Source organism: Notolepis coatsorum (genome assembly GCF_963971535.1).
Source record: "Notolepis coatsorum genome assembly, chromosome: 2".
Classification (NCBI taxonomy): Eukaryota; Metazoa; Chordata; class Actinopteri; order Aulopiformes; family Paralepididae; genus Notolepis; species Notolepis coatsorum.
The window spans coordinates 1,280,601-1,299,816 of record NC_140166.1 but is presented as its reverse complement, the minus strand read 5'-3'; the positions used below and the strand labels follow the sequence as shown (position 1 = coordinate 1,299,816).

Genomic DNA, 19,216 nt, shown 5'->3' with positions numbered 1-19,216 from the left:
TGTCAGAGACCAGCAGGGCTGAGTCGTCCGCAAAAAGGAACAAGTTGCAGTCACAAGCTGACGACATGTCATTTGCATAAATTAGGAACAGTAGCAGACCTAGTATGCTTCCTTGTGGAACACCACAGCTTACTGTGAGGGGGGGGGGGGGTAGGGTACCGTTTACCTCCACCATCTGCTCTCTCCCCTCCAGGTAGGATTGCATCCAGCTCACTGATAGACTATCAAAACCAATTGCTTTTAGCTTGTCAATCAGAATGGTGTGATTGACTGTGTCGAAGGCCTTTTGTAGGTCCAGCATGACCATGCCGCAGTATTTGCCCGCGTCCACCTCTTGCTTGATGTGGTCGTTCAAATAGAGAAGGCATGTGTCAGTGGAGTGGGATGTTCTGAAGCCAGATTGGAATTCGTAGATTAGATTTTTATCCGCGAGGTACTTTTCGACCTGTTCGTATACTATTTTTTCCATGACTTTCGAGATGGATGTAAGGATAGAAACAGGGCGGTAGTTGCCTGGGTCTAATTTGCTGCCCTTTTTGTGCAGGGGTGTTACTCTCGCAATTTTGAAGTCCTTGGGGACGTGTCCCTGTTTTATGGAGAGGTTTATTATGTGTGTGATGACTGGGGTGATGGCGGCTGCTGAGTCTCTGAGGAATTTGGAGGGGATGTTGTCATGGCCAGTGGCCTTGTTCGGTTGGAGGGCGCTCAGTTTTTTGAGTACCTCATCTGTATAGTTACCATTTCCAGTTTGAAATCGTCTTTGTGGACGCCTAGGTTCTTGTAGTATGCTACTATGTGTTCTACCCCATACTGCCCTGAGTGGGAGGGTAGTTTGTTTATCAGTGTTGTGGCTATGTTTGTGAAGAAAGTGTTTAAGTAATTGGCTACATCCAGTTTGTCTGTGATGAGCGTGTTGTCCGTCTTTATGTTTATGTTTGAGAACCTGATTTTAAGTTTTTTACTGCAGCCTAGTTGATTATTGAGTAATTTAAAAAGTTCATGTGGTTTATTTTTGTTTTCCTCAGTTTTGTCATTGATGATTTTCTTTTGCAGTTTTTATCATGGAGTTTACGTCATTTCTTAGTCTGTTTCTTTCTAGTTTGAGTTCAGTCACATGGGCTTGGAGTTCACTGCTTGTGCTTTTGGTAAGCTTTGACTGACTTTTACTTTTACGGTCAGTATTTCAGTGTGCATCCACGGCTCAGCGCAATTTTTTACCCTGGTGGTTCTTAGGGGGGCCATGTTGTTTAGTATTGTTGAGAATTTGGTTTTGAAGCCAAGCCATGTTTCTTCAACCAGTGTACCATTGAGCTCATCTGACCAGTCCAGGCTCTCCAGTTCAAGGTTAAAGGCCTCGCTAGAGTAGGTTTTGAGGTCTCTAGATGTGACTGTTTTGTGACAGCCAGCCTTTTGTTTTAGCTTTTTGCGGGTACAGAATATCATGGCGTTCTATCGGGGGGACCCTGATGGAAACAAGACAAACGTCTTTCTCAGGTCTGCATCCCCTTAACAATTGTATGTATTGAGCCGTACTGTATTGTACCCATTCTGCAATCTGTTAAATAAAGTTTTCATTCATTCATTCATGCTCTAAGACAAACTCTAACCGAAAACCAACTTCGAAAGAGTGCCTAAGCAGCAAAAAAAAAAAAGAGAGTGACTGATAGTGCCATCTAGTGGTAAGGTAAAAGTACTGTATTACAACACTCTCACTTAATTTTACAATGGCATTCAAGTCCCTTTAAATAATATTACAACACTCCCACTTAATTTTACAATGGCATTAAGTGCCTTTAAATAATATTACAGCGCCATGCTCTCCTTCATAAAAAGAAACGTCAAGAAAAAATATATTTTAAACAGCAAAAAAAAATACTTTTTACAATGCTTTTACTGGAACTCTTTTTCACATTATTTCAGACTTGCTTTGACTAGGCAGCGTTCGGCGTTCACCTGTCAAGCACAAATAACCACTCTATTTTACATGTGAATTACCAAAGTGCCACTTAACCCTTTCACTGCCACACGACAGAAGGTTAACCCAAATTAAACAATTACATTTTTTTTGTATATATATATTGAACAATTAACAATATTCCTGTGAATGCATGAGTACACTGAATGAATACTGAGAGTATTACTGGCATAATAGATCATGTAAATAGAATTCTTACAATTTCTGGATTAATAAACCATCCTCTGACAAGCATGTTCTTGAATAATTTGTGTGTTTTTGAAACTCAATGCCTCTTATCACCTCTGTGGGGGGTGAGTGGGCTAATAATTCACAAATTATATTGTGGTGCAGGTATTCTAGCTAAACAAAACAGTGATAATGACACTTTTGAATGGTGTGAATTTAGTCATTGTTAGTATAAATAAGAATAATCAATTTTGTAATGTTGGGCAATAAGGCATAACAATAGAGCCTCTTGATTGATTGATTGATTGAAAAGTTTATTAACAGATTGCAGAATGGGTACAGTACAGTACAGCTCAATACATACAATTGTTAAGGGGTTGCAGACCAGAGAAAGACTTTCGTCTTGTTTACATCAGGGTTCCCCATTTTCAATTCATCATAACATATATGACATACAGATAGACAGTACATCTATACATTTATGACATATCAGATTTGCAAATACAGTACTGTTTGTGATACAAAAGTGTCCAGAAAAAGAGTGTATTTGACGTAGAAACTACATTGGAGGAGGTTGGGTGGGGGCTGTACATTGGAGGTGGGGGGGGGACACACATTGTACACTGTACATTGGAATACTGACAAAGCCATACTTGGTCATTTATTGTACAACTGGGTTAGGACATTTGTAGGGGCCAGTTTCGAATTGCAGTCTCCCGTAGGTGTTTTTTGAGAGTGTTATTGAAAGTGGGTAGTGATTCACATTCCTTTACAGCTTTGGGTAGGGCGTTCCACATTGATGTGGCATAATTGCTAAACGTGTTTAGTCCCTTGTTTGAGCCGAATCTGGGTTTTACATGATTTGTGGAGCTCCCTCTGGTGTTGTGATCATGGTATTCACTGACCTTTGGGAAGTATTTTGACATGTACAGAGATACATGAGAGATATTTAGAGAAAGTAGATAGATTTTGGGGGGGAATTGTTAATTCTACTTAAACTTAATGCAACATCTATAATAGTAAATATCATTCAGAAAACAATATGTTGGGTAGGAGTGGGGGGGGGGGGGTTGGGTAGGAGGGGTGGGTGGGGGACACTGTACAACTGTACAAACAACACTGTACATTGGATTATGAATGAATGTGGACTGTTCCATCAGAGGGGGGAGCTTCGATGGTCATGTAAGTGGCTACAGACCGCTGCACTTAAATATAAACATTAGTCTACCTGGAGACTCAATGAGGTAATTGTAGATGTCGCCATAAGACGCGTCTGGCCATTTAGTGGGATCATTTTTTCATTATCCTGTTCGGCTGAAAGGACATTGGCCACCGAAGCTCCCCCCTCTGATAGAACAGTCCACATTCATTCGAGCGTCATCTCGCGTCGTCCAGACTCCATGGGCACTCTGCGCATGTCCATGCGGAATAGGTGCTTTAAAATGGGCTTTTTCTCTGCCGATTTAGTTCTGATCGATTAGTTATGGGTCACGCCGTGTTCAGGAGAGCGAGGCGCATAAACGTCTATTCGATCATGTCTCTAGCACCCCCACAGCCGTATCGGCAACCACTTACATCACGGCTCTCGTCCACATTCATTCATATGCTCCCCCCGCAATCTCCTCCCCGATTTCAATGTAACGCGGAAGTGTAGTGGTCTTCGTTAAACACTAAAACTACGATACCCAGAGCTCATCGCACAAACCGGAAGCGAATATACGTCATCTTTCCTCGCCACGTCCTTTAACTATTCCTCACCGGCAACTTATCCAATTTAAAAGAAAATTAAAACATCTTTTCAAAATCTTTCTTCACATCTAGATTTGTAAATTCCACATAACCTTAGATGTTGTTCTTTAAACATTACGTAGGCCCCTTACCCGCTCGCGAATTGAACGCCACCCCATACGTTAGGCTAAAACCAAAGATTTTCGTCCATCAGCCCGTTTTAAACAGCGTAAATACGACATTTCTCTCCGTTCTTAAAGCAATCAACTTATATACGCCAACTCCCGCACACCTTAGCTAGTATCCCTGCGTTTTTAACAACAATCCGACGGTCGCAACATATTTTAAAACGCATAATATTAGCTAAAATCAAAGATTTTCGTCCATCAGCCCGTTTTAAACAGCGTAAATACGACATTTCTCTCCGTTCTTAAAGCAATCAACTTATATACGCCAACTCCCCCACACCTTAGCTAGTATCCCTGCGTTTTTAACAACAATCCGACGGTCGCAACATATTTTAAAACGCATAATATTAGCTAAAACCAAAGATTTTCGTCCATCAGCCCGTTTTAAACAGCGTAAATACGACATTTCTCTCCGTTTTAAAGCAATCAACTTATATACGCCAACTCCCGCACACCTTAGCTAGTAGCCCTGTGTTTTTAACAACAATCCGACGGTTGCAACATATTTTAAAACGCATAATATTAGCTAAAACCAAAGATTTTCGTCCATCAGCCCGTTTTAAACAGCGTAAATACGACATTTCTCTCCGTTCTTAAAGCAATCAACTTATATACGCCAACTCCCGCACACCTTAGCTAGTAGCCCTGCGTTTTTAACAACAATCCGACGGTCGCAACATATTTTAAAACGCATAATATTAGCTAAAACCAAAGATTTTCGTCCATCAGCCCGTTTTAAACAGCGTAAATACGACATTTCTCTCTGTTTTAAAGCAATCAATTTATATACGCCAACTCCCGCACACCTTAGCTAGTATCCCTCCGTTTTTAACAACAATCCAAGGTCGCAACATATTTTAAAACACATAATTTGTTGAGCTGGGGACTATAAACAGAACCAGGGTGCATGGAAAGGGCTGTAGCGTATTTCTGTATGCCTAGCCCTGCCCCCAGACTTCAGAATGACCCAATCAAATGTGCCCTATCATTGAAATGCAAATACCAGCAGCTACGTCATGTACCACGCCCCTAGACGTCCGCCCCCAGACGTTGCTACTCATCCCAGCTAGTTCATTCGCAGGTTGCGAATGAACTAGCTGGGTACCCAACTAGTTCATTCGCAGGTTGCGAATGAACTAGCTGGGTACCCAGCTAGTTCATTCGCAAAATGATCCTTGCGAATGAACTAGCTGGGTACCCAGCTAGCTAGGTCATCTTTGCGAATGAACTAGTTGGGTACCCAGCTAGTTCATTCGCAAAATGATCCTTGCGAATGAACTAGCTGGGTACCCAGCTAGCTAGGTCATCTTTGCGAATGAACTAGTTGGGTACCCAGCTAGTTCATTCGCAAAATGATCCTTGCGAATGAACTAGCTGGGTACCCAGCTAGCTAGGTCATCTTTGCGAATGAACTAGTTGGGTACCCAGCTAGTTCATTCGCAAAATGGTCCTTGCGAATGAGCTAGCTGGGTACCCAGCTAGCTAATGTGTCAGCTAGCTGGGTACCCAGCTAGCTCATTCGCAAGGACCATTTTGCGAATGAGCTAGCTACTAGCTGAGGCAAAATTTGGTGTAAAGCCTATGGGACAAAGCCGGCTAGTTAACTAGCTAAGACACGTTCTACCTAGCTAGCTGGGTACCCAGCTAGCTGACACATTTGCAACCTAGGTAGTGAGCTAGCTCATTCGCAAATTTGTCTTTGCGAATGAGCTAGCTAGGTACCCAGCTAGCTAGGTCATCTTTGCGAATGAGCTAGTTGGGTACCCAACTAGCTCATTCGCAAAATGATCCTTGCGAATGAACTAGCTGGGTACCCAGCTAGCTAGGTCATCTTTGCGAATGAACTAGTTGGGTACCCAGCTAGTTCATTCGCAAAATGATCCTTGCGAATGAACTAGCTAGGTACCCAGCTAGTTCATTCGCAAAGACACATTAGCTAGCTGGGTACCCAGCTAGCTAGGTCATCTTTGCGAATGAGCTAGTTGGGTACCCAGCTAGTTCATTCGCAACCTGCGAATGAACTAGCTGAGATGAGTAGCAACGTCTGGGGGCGGACGTCTAGGGGCGTGGTACATGACGCAGATGCTGGTATTTGCATTTCAATGACAGGGCACATTTGATTGGGTCATTCTGAAGTCTGGGGGCAGGGCTAGGCATACAGAAATACGCTACAGCCCTTTCCGTGCACCCTGGATCTGTTTATAGTCCCCAGCTCAACAAATTATGTGTTTTAAAATATGTTGCGACCTTGGATTGTTGTTAAAAACGGAGGGATACAAGCTAAGGTGTGGGGGAGTTGGCGTATATAAGTTGATTGCTTTAAGAACGGAGAGAAATGTCGTATTTACGCTGTTTAAAACGGGCTGATGGACGAAAATCTTTGGTTTTAGCTAATATTATGTGTTTTAAAATATGTTGCGACCGTCGGATTGTTGTTAAAAACGCAGGGATACTAGCTAAGGTGTGGGGGAGTTGGCGTATATAAGTTGATTGCTTTAAGAACGGAGAGAAATGTCGTATTTACGCTGTTTAAAACGGGCTGATGGACGAAAATCTTTGGTTTTAGCTAATATTATGTGTTTTAAAATATGTTGCGACCGTCGGATTGTTGTTAAAAACGCAGGGATACTAGCTAAGGTGTGGGGGAGTTGGCGTATATAAGTTGATTGCTTTAAGAACGGAGAGAAATGTCGTATTTACGCTGTTTAAAACGGGCTGATGGACGAAAATCTTTGGTTTTAGCCTAACGTATGGGTGGCGTTCAATTCGCGAGCGGGTAAGGGGCCTACGTAATGTTTAAAGAACAACATCTAAGGTTATGTGGAATTTACAAATCTAGATGTGAAGAAAGATTTTGAAAAGATGTTTTAATTTTCTTTTAAATTAGATAAGTTGCCGGTGAGGAATAGTTAAAGGACGTGGCGAGGAAAGATGACGTATGTTCGCTTCCGGTTTGCGCGATGAGTTACTGTATAAACGGTTTCCATATTATAGTCCCTTTGCAGGTTGATGTGAACACAACATGCAATACAAAGATAATAAACGTACATACTAATTGTGTAGTAGTTAGTTATTATTATTGTATTAATATTCTACAGTATCGGCAGATCGCTGCCATCTCAAATGAATCTTCTGTACATCCCTGCAACAAGAAAGCCATTGAGAATATAATATATAGTGGGTAATTCTGAAGTCTGGGGGCAGGGCTAGGTAGGCATACAGAAATACGGATACACCGGTTCTGTTTATAGTCCCCAGCTAAACAAACTATGTGTTTTAAAATATGTTGCGACCGTCGGATTGTTGTTAAAAACGCAGGGATACTAGCTAAGGTGTGCGGGAGTTGGCGTATATAAGTTGATTGCTTTAAGAACGGAGAGAAATGTCGTATTTACGCTGTTTAAAACGGGCTGATGGACGAAAATCCTTGGTTTTAGCCTAACGTATGGGGTGGCGTTCAATTCGCGAGCGGGTAAGGGGCCTACGTAATGTTTAAAGAACAACATCTAAGGTTATGTGGAATTTACAAATCTAGATGTGAAGAAAGATTTTGAAAAGATGTTTTAATTTTCTTTTAAATTAGATAAGTTGCCGGTGAGGAATAGTTAAAGGAAGTGGCGAGGAAAGATGACGTATGTTCGCTTCCGGTTTGCGCAATGAGCTCTGGGTATCGTAGTTTTAGTGTTTAATAATAATAACTAACTACTACACAATTAGTATGTACGTTTATTATCTTTGTATTGCATGTTCTTTGCATGTTGTGTTCACATCAACCTGCAAAGGGACTAGATGGAAACCGTTTGTACAGTAACTCATCGCGCAAACCGGAAGCGAACATACGTCACGGCCGTGGTTCAAGTTTGCAGTTCCTTTCAAATATAGTTGTGTCTCAAGATTCAACGTTACAGTAGTAGAGTAGAGAAATGTTAGAATGTAATAGGACATGTATGGCAATCTGCCTGACAAGGATATGCGAGATTTGTTGATAGAAAACGGAGAATTGAAAATGATTTGAGAGAATATACTGTATTAATCCCCAAAGGGGGAAATTGATTGCCACCAGACGTATGTAACATAAAACACAAACAAAAAAAATATTATAATAGAATACGGCAAAGTGCTTCCAGACAACACATATGGATTAAATAAATTAAATAACACAGTATATATATTCTCAATGGCTTTCTTGCAGGGATGTACAGAAGATTCATTTGAGATGGCAGCGATCTGCCGATACTGTAGAATATTAATACAATAATAATAACTACTACACAATTAGTATGTATGTTTATTATCTTTGTATTGCATGTTCTTTGCATGTTGTGTTCACATCAACCTGCAAAGGGACTAGATTTGTATTACTGTATCTCTATCTCTTTGTATTTAAATGTTCTTATAATTTTTTTATGCTTGCTTATGCCTGTATGTTCTACTGTTGTGAAGCACTTTGAACTGCAACCTCTGTATGAAAAGTGCTATACAAATACAATTATTATTATCCCATCACTGTCAATGGATGTCTTATTCTTTGACTTTGATACAATGGATATGATTTCTGCTTCACTGACATTTCCCAAAAACATAGACTGCAGTACTTTACTATCTCCTCTCCATCCTTCCTGTAATGGTTCATCGTGTTTTTGAATGGCATCTGCCAGATTTGGCCCCACATTCACAAAAAAATTGTTGAATTCATTAACCACCTCATTCATGTTTTTTATAGTCTTACTATTACTAATGAAATGGCTAGGCATTTTTATGGACGCTGATTTATTTCCCATTACCTTATTTATTATTTTTATTTCCGCCTAACAATCTATTGTAATAATCTTTCTTGGCCCATCTCATAATGAATACTAACTTATTCTTATACACTTTGTATTTAGTTTCAGCAGCCTTTTTTCTACATTTGATCAAATCTCTATAGTTTGTTTTTCTTTTTACATGCATTCTCTAACCACTTTGTTATCCAGCATGGTTTTCTATTGTCATTACTTTTTTGTTTATGTTGAACCATTGGGCAGTGCCTATCGTAAAGTGTCCGATAGATATTCAAAAAAGTATTGTAAGCAGCATTGACGTCTTCTACATAGACCCCCCTTGAAATGTATTAACGAAAATGTGTTATCTAATACTATACATTCACTAAATTGTTACTCCGTATAATAATTACAATTGGCTTCAATGGAATTAAACACGTCTTTCTGGGTCGATATCGCATTCAAAGTCTTGTATTTTATCGCCACATAAATATTCGTCTGTTGATTCTGTCATATTTCATGGAATATATATATATTCAACTGCTTTGCATTTCAAGTCACCGTCGACAAACACAGCTGCAGGTAGGATTGCATCCAGCTCACTCAATCAGAATGGAGTGATTGACAGTGTCGAAGGCCTTTTGTAGGTCCAGCATGACCATGCCGCAGTATTTGCCTGCGTCCACCTCTTGTTTGATGTGGTCGTTCAAATAGAGCAGGTGAATTGATGATGAATGAATGAAAATGGGGGACCCTGATGTAAACAAGACGAAAGTCTTTCTCTGGTCTGCATCCCCTTAACAATTGTATGTATTGAGCTGTACTGTACCCATTCTGCAATCTGTTAATAAACTTTTCAATCAATCAATGTGTCAGTGGAGTGGGATGTTCTGAAGCCAGATTGGAATTCGTAGATTAGATTTTTTTCCGCTAGGTACTTTTCGACCTGTTCGTAGACTATTTTTTCCATGACTTTCGAGATGGAGATAAGAATAGAAACAGGGCGGTAGTTGCAATGCAACATGACCGAATGATTGATTGAAAACTGTATTAACATATTGCAGAATGGGTACAGTACAGTACAGCTCAATACACACAATTGTTAAGGGGATGCAGACCAGAGAAAGGCTTTCGTCTTGTTTACATCAGGGTCCCCCATTTTCAATTCATCAGGACATATGACATACATGACACACAGATAGACAGTACTGCTACATCTATACATTTATGACATACCAGATTTACCAGATTTGCAAATACAGTACCGTTTGTGATACAAAAATAGTCCAGAAAAGAGAGTATATACATTTGACGTAGAAACTGTACATTGGAGGAGGTTGGGTAGGTGGGGTGGGGGGGGGACTGTACATTGGAGGTGGTTGGGGGGGGGGGGGGGGGGGGTCACCCCTACATACGATAAAGACTTTTCCGGTCCTGTCTTTTTTGCTACAATGATGACAAAAGTGCTTGCTTTCAAAATAATGTTTATTTAAGAAACCGGGAAACACATTTGTGTGTATATGCAGGCTATATAATGCATTATTAACAGGTGTTTCAGGTCTAAATGGCTTAGTACTGTTGACATTACACTGCTTGTAGTTATTAGTAAATCAAATAGCATTAATAATTACAGAAAGTTATCACTAAAGTGCTATCTGTTGCAGCTGCACATGCAGCTGCACACTTTTCCATAAAAATAGCATATTTGGATAAGTGTGACCATTTCTCAAAAACAGAAAATCATGTATTTTTTTTAAATACAGAAAAGGATCACTAAAGTGCTATCTGTTGCAGCTGCACTGCACTGTTCTCCATAAAAATAGCATATTTGGATAAGTTTGACCATTTCTCAAAAACAGAAAATCATGTATTCTTTTTAAATACAGAAAAGGATCACCAAGTTACCATTTCTCAAAAAATATAAATAAATACAGAAAATAAGCACTAGTTCACTCAGTGGAAATTTCTAGCTCAATGCGAGGTCTGCTGCTGCCGGCTAATAATACGGTCAATACGTGGGGAGATCTTTGACAAGGCAACACGCATGTCATCCTCAAGGCTCAACTTGGCCCTATATTTTGTTTTCAGAGCCGTCATGGATGAAAAGCCAGCTTCACACAGATATGTGGTGCTGAATGGTATCAACACCTTAACTGCTGCATCATGAGATACCCGACTTTCCAGTTGGTGTAGTCCACGACGCTGTTGTCGATCCAGTGCCACTCACCTGAAATAAGGAGAATCGGGATGAGATAATACTAATGCATGAAAAAACAGGTTTCAAGAGACTAAATTAAGTTTCGCATAGCGAAAGCTGGTAAGTAGCCACACACTATACCGAGCGACTGAACACTCGTTTCTCAAAGCCTTCCGTCACTTCTAGAATGGACTACAAGTGTTTTGTTGATTTACATCCACATCACTATTCATTCATCCTTATGCTGTTACTGCCGTCGGATTAGACTTTATTTGATTGGAAGAAGATCCCTCTGGAAAGAGTCGGGATTTGATGCAGGATATCGGCGGTATTATGCTAATTATATTTGTATTTTAACTAACCAGGTCGCAAATTAACCGCAAACAATAAAAATATTTTAGTTTGATCGCCACCGCGGTTGACCGCAGGCACTCGCCCACTATGGATCAGCCCACGCAAAATTTGTGTGTGTGTGTGAGAGAGACAGAATGAGGGGGAGAGAGAGGGGGAAGAGAGAGAGGGAGAGAGAAAGGGAAGGAGAGAGAGGGAGAGAGAAGGAGAGAGAAAGGGAAGGAGATAGAGGGAGAGAGAAAGAGGAGAGAGAGGGGGGAGAGAGATGGGGAGGGAGAGACACAGTGGGGGAGAGATAGAATCTGACAAGACAGAGAAATACACTTATTTGTTTGAACTGTATTATCCCTCGCCTGTTACACTTTGTGCATGTGTGAGAGAGAGAGAGAGAGAGAGTGTGTGAGATGGAGAGAGTGTGAGAGAGATATGGAGAGTGTTCATTCAGAGAGTGTTTGAATGAAGTACATTTGCTGAAATACAGTTGTTCTTAATTTTCACAGTTGTTCTTCATTTTCTCACTTGCTATGTGAGAATGTTAGTTATTATGTTCTCAATTCCCCTTGCATTGTTTGAGAATTGTGTGGAAGAGTTTGCTAGTTCTAGTACCCCTTTCGTACAAGTTAACAATAAATAATGGTATTAGGAATAACCACTGGGTTAGTATATTAGGACAAGTGCATGACAGTAAGGTTAGTTAGGGTTAGATATATTTATTAATTGTATTTCAGATATTGGTTGAAGAAGTGTGTCTTTAGTCGACAGCAAAAGATTGGATGAGTTTCGGCTGTCCTAACTGTGGTGGGAAGTTCGTTCTACCATTATGGGGCAAGGACTGAGAATAGGCGGCTTCTCTTTGATGACCCTCCCGGAGCTTGGATAGGAGTAGGTCTGAGGCGGCCAGAAGATGCAGAGCGTAGGGGTCTTGAGGGTGTGTAGTTAGAGACCATTGACCGGAGGTAGGCGGGAGCGGTTCCCTTTGCCACACGATATGCCTGGTCGAGGGCCTTGAAGCGGATTCGTGCGGCAATGGGGAGCCAGTGCAGGTCCCTAAGAAGTGGGGTGACATGGGCCGACTTCGGTAGGTTTGAGATCAGGCGGGAAACTGCGTACTGAATGAGCATGTAACCAACAAGCATCTGTACGGGGGACTACCAAGGCTGAGCGACAAGGTGGCATCCAGGAGGATGAAACTTGCAGGTCACTGCCACCGACACCACGTACTTCCGACTAGCAAGCTAGTGCTCTGGGAGCCGACACACGGGCGACGACCAAGAGGATGTCCCACACTAACATATGTAGACATACTGAGGAAGGACGCAGGTGTGGAGAGCCCTACGGAACTGGTCGGATGTATGGAGGATCGGGATGATTGGAATCTCCACTGGCGAACCCGTCTGAGGACGGCCAAATTAATGAATGACTACTGGTTTATTGAAGGTTCCCAACCACAGCCAAAAGAAAATCAAGGAGGCAGCCTTTGCGAATGATGCACCAAAGCCATGGAACACCCTATGGACATTAGGCTAGATCACTAAATATTTTCAAAAGTAAGCTAAATACGTACCTCGTTCACCGTAGCCTTTTAATACACTCTGCTACTTATACTCATTACATGCACAGTGATTATTGTACTGTAAATTAGAGCGATTTTATTGCACTGCACTATTGCACTATTTTATGCTAATTGCATGCTAATATTATGCCTATGTCTATTTTATGTCCATTATGTCTACATTACTGCTGTGAAGGTGCTATGCAAATTAAGTTATTATTATTATTATTATTATTATTATTATTATTATTATTATTATTATTATTATTATTATTATTATTATTATTATTATTATTATCATATAGAGATATTCAGACCTGGTGACCTCTTGCAGAGAGAGTAGTGGCTGTTGCTGCATGCTGCCGTCTTCCACGTTCGGTCCACGTCCATGTAGACAGGGCTCTACGCTAACCTTTTTCATTAGGGGCACAGGTGCTCCTAAATGAAAAAATTTAGGAGCACACAAAGAAATTTAGGAGCACAGTGAATTTTTTTCTAGTAACTGAGTTTATTAACAAACTCACATTTTTTTAAACAAAAATAAATGTACATGTATAGTAGTACTCTGTATGTGCATGTTCAAATGGGAACGGAACTGTGCAATAGCACCAAAGTCACTGGCCCACACTGTGTGTGCTAAACAAACTCACATTTTTTAAACAAAAATAAATGTACATGTATAGTAGTACTCTGTATGTGCATGTTCAAATGGGAACGGAATTGTGCAATAGCACCAAAGTCACTGGCCCACACTGTGTGTGTGTGCTAAACAAACTCACAAGGATGGTCTCTCCTTTCTCAATATGTACAAATCTCTACACTGGATGACTGGATGTGCCGCCGCGAGACGTTGTGTTTTACTACCGAATCTCTTCAGGTGCGGGTTTCCCGACACAAAGGGCGTATTGCCTGCCTGTTTCTGCAATATTTACAAAACATGACATTGTTTTCCAACTCTAGCCATGGGAAAATGTTTAGCCAATTCACGTTAAATTTGTATGTCTTCCCTCCGGCTCCAGTGGGTGTAGCATCGTTAGCTACAGTGGGTACATTGGGTGTAGCTTCGTTAGCTACAGTGGGTACATTGGGTGTAGCTTCATTAGCTAGTTAGCTACAGTGGGTACATTGGGTGCTACAGTGGGGGTAGTAGTGGGTGTAGCCTCGCTAGCATGCTGGCTAGCGTCAGTATCTTGGTTAACTATCACCTCTGTAACATGAGCTGCCTCGCCTGACTTCTCATTCTCCGGTACCTTTCGCGCAAAATAAAAATGAATGGGCAATACATGGCTGTATTGTCTGACTCAGACACTGACGCTCATAGATATATCTATGCTGACGCTAAAAATTACTTTCAGTTTCCAGTCGCGTGACCACAGGAAACTCTACTGTGATTGGAACGTTTATGCGGCTGTGAACTGTGGGACTTGTAGTTTTTTAACGATTCTCGCAGCGGAGAAAAAAAAGGACGAATGAGGCTGTACTCTGCACTCGCCGGCCCCACTCGCGAGTACTTGATTTTGCAGGTTCGCACACACATATTTTTAGGGGCATATGCGAGCAATTTGCTCGCACTGTAGAGCCCTGACACAGGCGTCGTTCATTGTAGGCTCGTTTCTCCCCCATTTGGTGTAGCATGTCCTTCATGCTCTGTAAATAACTATGTACAGATACCGAGATGTCACACCATGTTACCTGTACCTGTTTATTGCACTATGTTTTTTTTTTTATTGGATTCTATTATATGTTGTACCACTGTATTGCACATCGTTGCGGGCAAGACCACCCGCATTTCATTGTATACCTGTATGCCGTGACAATTAAAACTCTTGACTTGACTTGACTAGGAAAGAGGCCAGTTGTCCACCCACTTGAACCGGCCGCCAGTCTGAGAAAAGAGAAGTCACAAGAGAGAACAAGATCCTCTGTGAACAAACAACTGTCTGACCCAGTGTCCTTGACCCTTTCACTGTGACAATACAGAAGGTTAGCCCTTTACTATCACACAACCGACGGCGATGCTCCATCATTAGCTCCACGGATGCAGAGCTAATGATGGAGCATCGCCGTCGGTTGCGTGATAGTAAAGGGTTAACCTTCTGTCGTGTGGCAGTGAAAGGGTTAACACATTGGTTGCCAGCCGGATATGACAATTTATCGCTTGGATGCCACCACGTTAATCAATGGGAGGATGAGCACATTTGCGAATGCATAAACTATATCTTAAATTATGGCTATGTGTCTAATACACCCGTCGCTTATCAATGACTTGCTTGCAGTCAAAGATGTACAAAACGGATTGTTTTTTCATCAGTACATTTCCGTTTTATACCGTTTTGAATACGAGTATAGTTTCGGAGAGTTCTAGTAATTTCAGAGAAATTCCACGAAAATAGCCATTTACTGGAATACACAAAACACATTGTCATTTTCCGGCTGATTTATGAATAGTTTTCAAATAAACTATAGATTATCGAGAGTATTTGTGTTCTTATGCACGATACAAAAGCGGGCTGAAAAATAATTTATTCGTGCCACGCTCAGCGCCTAACGCCACACACAGAGATAATAATAATAATTTATGGATAATAACTTATGGATCTGCAGGGTAATGAAGGCTTGTATTATCGGGTTCAGGATATTGGCCAGATATGCGTCGTCTGCTTGGCACTGCCTCCTGGCCTCGTCCCACTTCATCTTCTGGGCCACCAGTTTGAAGGAGTCATTGCCCAGCTTGTAGAAAGTACTAGGTGACACGGTTGTGGCGGGGACCACTATCTGAGAATCTGACACAATATGAAACAGTAGTTGTCTTTCAGAAACAAAAGTATGACAGTGTGTGAATGTACCTTGAAATGGATTTAAAAAGCTAGATACATACACCCTTTCACTACCACACTACCAACGGGTTAACCCTTTCACTGCGACAATACAGAAAATATCACAACTTCATTGTACATGAGAATAATATAGTCCCCTTCGGATGTATATATATTTTATTATCTCGTTTTCTTACAAAGTACTGTATATCTTTATGTCATAAACTGCATCTTTAGTACTTGTGTGAATTTAGCCGTACTGTATTGTACCCATTCTGCAATCTGTTAATAACGTTTTCAATCAATCACATCATGGGGGGAAATTAGCTAAGGTTTGATTTGTTTATTTAAGATTGCAGAATAAATACAGTAAAAACAACTGCTAATTGGGGTTGCATAACAGAGAGATAGAAAGTCTTGTTTACATCAGGTCCCCATTTTCAATTCATCATGACATACAGATATACAGTACTGTTACATCCAGACATTTACTGTAGTTAGAGTATGGATAAATAGCTAACGTTAAATTAGGCTATCGATATACTAACGTTAGGTAACGTTAGCTAGCTAGCAAGCTATGAACAACCAGTACAGCTAACATGAAACCTACTCTACTTTCGTTAACGTTAGCTGACGTTATGAAAGCTATGATCTGTAATGTCAACTGGATAACGTTAGCTATTTATTCATCTATGCTAATATTGTCAGCTTATTTACTCACCCATTTTGATGTGTGTTTCTCCCGATCATTCAATACATTGTTGACGGTAGAACAATGTAGTTTGAGAAGCCGTGAGTCCGTGACCACTTCCGGTAAAACGATCGCAATTTATCCGGCAACTTATCTAATTTAACAGAAAATTAAAACATCTTTTCAAAATCTTTCTTCACATCTAGATTTGTAAATTCCACATAACCTTAGATGTTGTTCTTTAATGTGTCACAGCAGCACAAACATTCCCCACATTTAACATTCACAAACACTGCTTAACGTTAAACACTAAAACTACGATACCCAGAGCTCATCGCGCAAACCGGAAGCGAACATACGTCATCTCTCCTCGCCACGTCCTTTAACATTCCTCATCGGCAACTTATCTAATTTAAAAGAAAATTAAAACATCTTTTCAAAATCTTTCTTCACATCTAGATTTGTAAATTCCACATAACCTTAGATGTTGTTCTTTAATGTGTCACAGCAGCACAACCATTCCCCACATTTAACATTCACAAACACGGCATAACTTTAAACACTAAAACTACGATACCCAGAGCTCATCGCGCAAACCCGAAGCGAACACACGTCATCTCTCCTCGCCACGTCCTTTAACGATTCCTCATCGGCAACTTATCTAATTTAAAAGAAAATTAAAACATCTTTTCAAAATCTTTCTTCACATCTAGATTTGTAAATTCCACATAACCTTAGATGTTGTTCTTTAAACATTACGTAGGCCCCTTACCCGCTCGCGAATTGAACACCAATTACGTATGAATTGAAAATGGGGGACCCTGATGGAAACAAGACAAACGTCTTTCTCAGGTCTGCATCCCCTTAACAATTGTATGTATTGAGCCGTACTGTATTGTACCCATTCTGCAATCTGTTAAATAAAGTTTTCATTCATTCATTCATTCATTTCACGTTAGGCTAAAACCAAAGATTTTCGTCCATCAGCCCGTACAACAGCGTAAATACGAAATTTCTCTCCGTTTTAAAGCAATCAACTTATATACGCCAACTCCCGCACACCTTAGCTAGTATCCCTCCGTTTTTAACAACAATCCGACGGTCGCAACATATTTTAAAACACATAATTTGTTGAGCTGGGGACTATAAACAGAACCGGGGTGCACGGAAAGCAATAGGGGGTATCTGCAGAGCCGCAGAGCCAGGCTGGACGGGTTGGAGGCGGTCTGGACAAGTATTAGTGGTCTGGACAAGTATTTGCACTACTGCGCACCATTTTCAACTTCACTTTCGTCTCGTTTACATAGGTACATAGACAGTAATGTTACATCTAGACATTTATGACATGTAATAATAGAGTAAACTTGTAAATAGACAGTAATGTTACATCTAGACATACCAGATCTAGTAATAATAGAGTAAACTTAACTTTCGTCTCAGTAACAATGTTCATAAAGTGTACATCTAGACATGATGTGTACATAGACAGTAATGTTACATCTCTAGACATACCAGATCTCAATAATAGAGTAAACTTAACTTTCGTCTCAGTAACAATGTTCATAAAGTGTACATCTAGACATTTATGACATACCAGATCTAGTAATAATAGAGTAAACTTAACTTTCGTCTCAGTAACAATGTTCATAAAGTGTACATCTAGACATGATGTGTACATAGACAGTAATGTTACATCTCTAGACATACCAGATCTCAATAATAGAGTAAACTTAACTTTCGTCTCAGTAACAATGTTCATAAAGTGTACATCTAGACATTTATGACATACCAGATCTAGTAATAATAGAGTAAACTTAACTTTCGTCTCAGTAACAATGTTCATAAAGTGTCGAGTGCTACAGTGTAGGTTAGTTTATTAGGACAAGTGCATGACAGTAAGGTTAGTTAGGGTTAGATTTTTTTTATTTAGATAATGGTTGAAGTAGTGAGTCTTTAGTCGACGGCGAAAGATTAGACGGGATTCGGCTGTCCTAACTGGGGTGGGTAGTTCATTCCACCATTGTGGGGCAAGGACTAAGAATAGGCGACTTCTCTTTGATGACCCGACTTCTCTTTGATGACCCTCCCGGAGCTTGGATAGGAGTAGGAATAAACTGTACATATATGTGACACTGTAAGCAGATGACAAACACAGCTTAGTAAGGAACAGTGAACTTGATGAATGAAGACATTTATACATTATTTCCTAGATCAATTAAAAACAGGATTAATGCATTAAATATCTTTAATGCAAGTGCAAGTAGAAAATGTACCCAATACAGCCTGGTGGTAGCTGTTTATTGCCACCGCTGTCGTCCCAAATAACTTTTTGATGTTGTCCATTCGCTTCTTGTTTTTGTTGAATGAATGAATGAATGAAAACTTTATTTAACAGATTGCAGAATGGGTACAATACAGTACGGCTCAATACATACAATTGTTAAGGGGATGCAGACCTGAGAAAGACGTTTGTCTTGTTTCCATCAGGGTCCCCCATTTTCAATTCATATAGTTGTTGTTGAAGTGTTCTAGGATGTTTCTCATCAGGAACAGATGGGTCGATGGTAGTTGCTGCGTTAAAAAGTAATTGTTCTTTCTCATTTGTGCAAACAGTTGTTCTGCAACTTGACTGTTTACATGTCCTGCAGTTTGAGGGACTATTATTATTATTATTATTACTAGATCTGGTATGTCTAGATGTAACATTACTGTCTATTTACAAGTTTACTCTATTACATGTCATAAATGTCTAGATGTAACATTACTGTCTATGTACCTATATAAACGAGA

The 19,216-nt window shown here is 40.4% G+C and overlaps 1 protein-coding gene across 4 annotated transcripts; it reads right to left on the bottom strand.

Annotated features, from left to right (window-relative positions):
- Nucleotides 1–10,322: 10,322 nt before the first annotated feature.
- LOC311223048 (macrophage mannose receptor 1-like) lies at nucleotides 10,323–16,892 on the bottom strand. 4 transcript variants are annotated; one of them, XR_014619394.1, is made up of 5 exons: nucleotides 16,457–16,892; nucleotides 15,510–15,702; nucleotides 14,721–14,804; nucleotides 13,237–13,357; nucleotides 10,323–11,046 (listed from the first exon to the last, which is right to left on the bottom strand). XR_014619394.1 is itself a non-coding variant. In XM_084307744.1 (4 exons), the coding sequence occupies exons 1-4, from the start codon at nucleotides 16,458–16,460 to the stop codon at nucleotides 11,043–11,045; spliced, it is 285 nt and encodes a 94-aa protein (XP_084163870.1). In that variant the 5' UTR covers nucleotides 16,461–16,892; the 3' UTR covers nucleotides 10,323–11,042. The 4 variants fall into 4 exon arrangements, 1 of the variants encoding a protein (XP_084163870.1); XR_014619395.1 differs by having other exon boundaries at nucleotides 13,245–13,357; XR_014619396.1 differs by having other exon boundaries at nucleotides 13,237–13,331.
- Nucleotides 16,893–19,216: the final 2,324 nt, after the last annotated feature.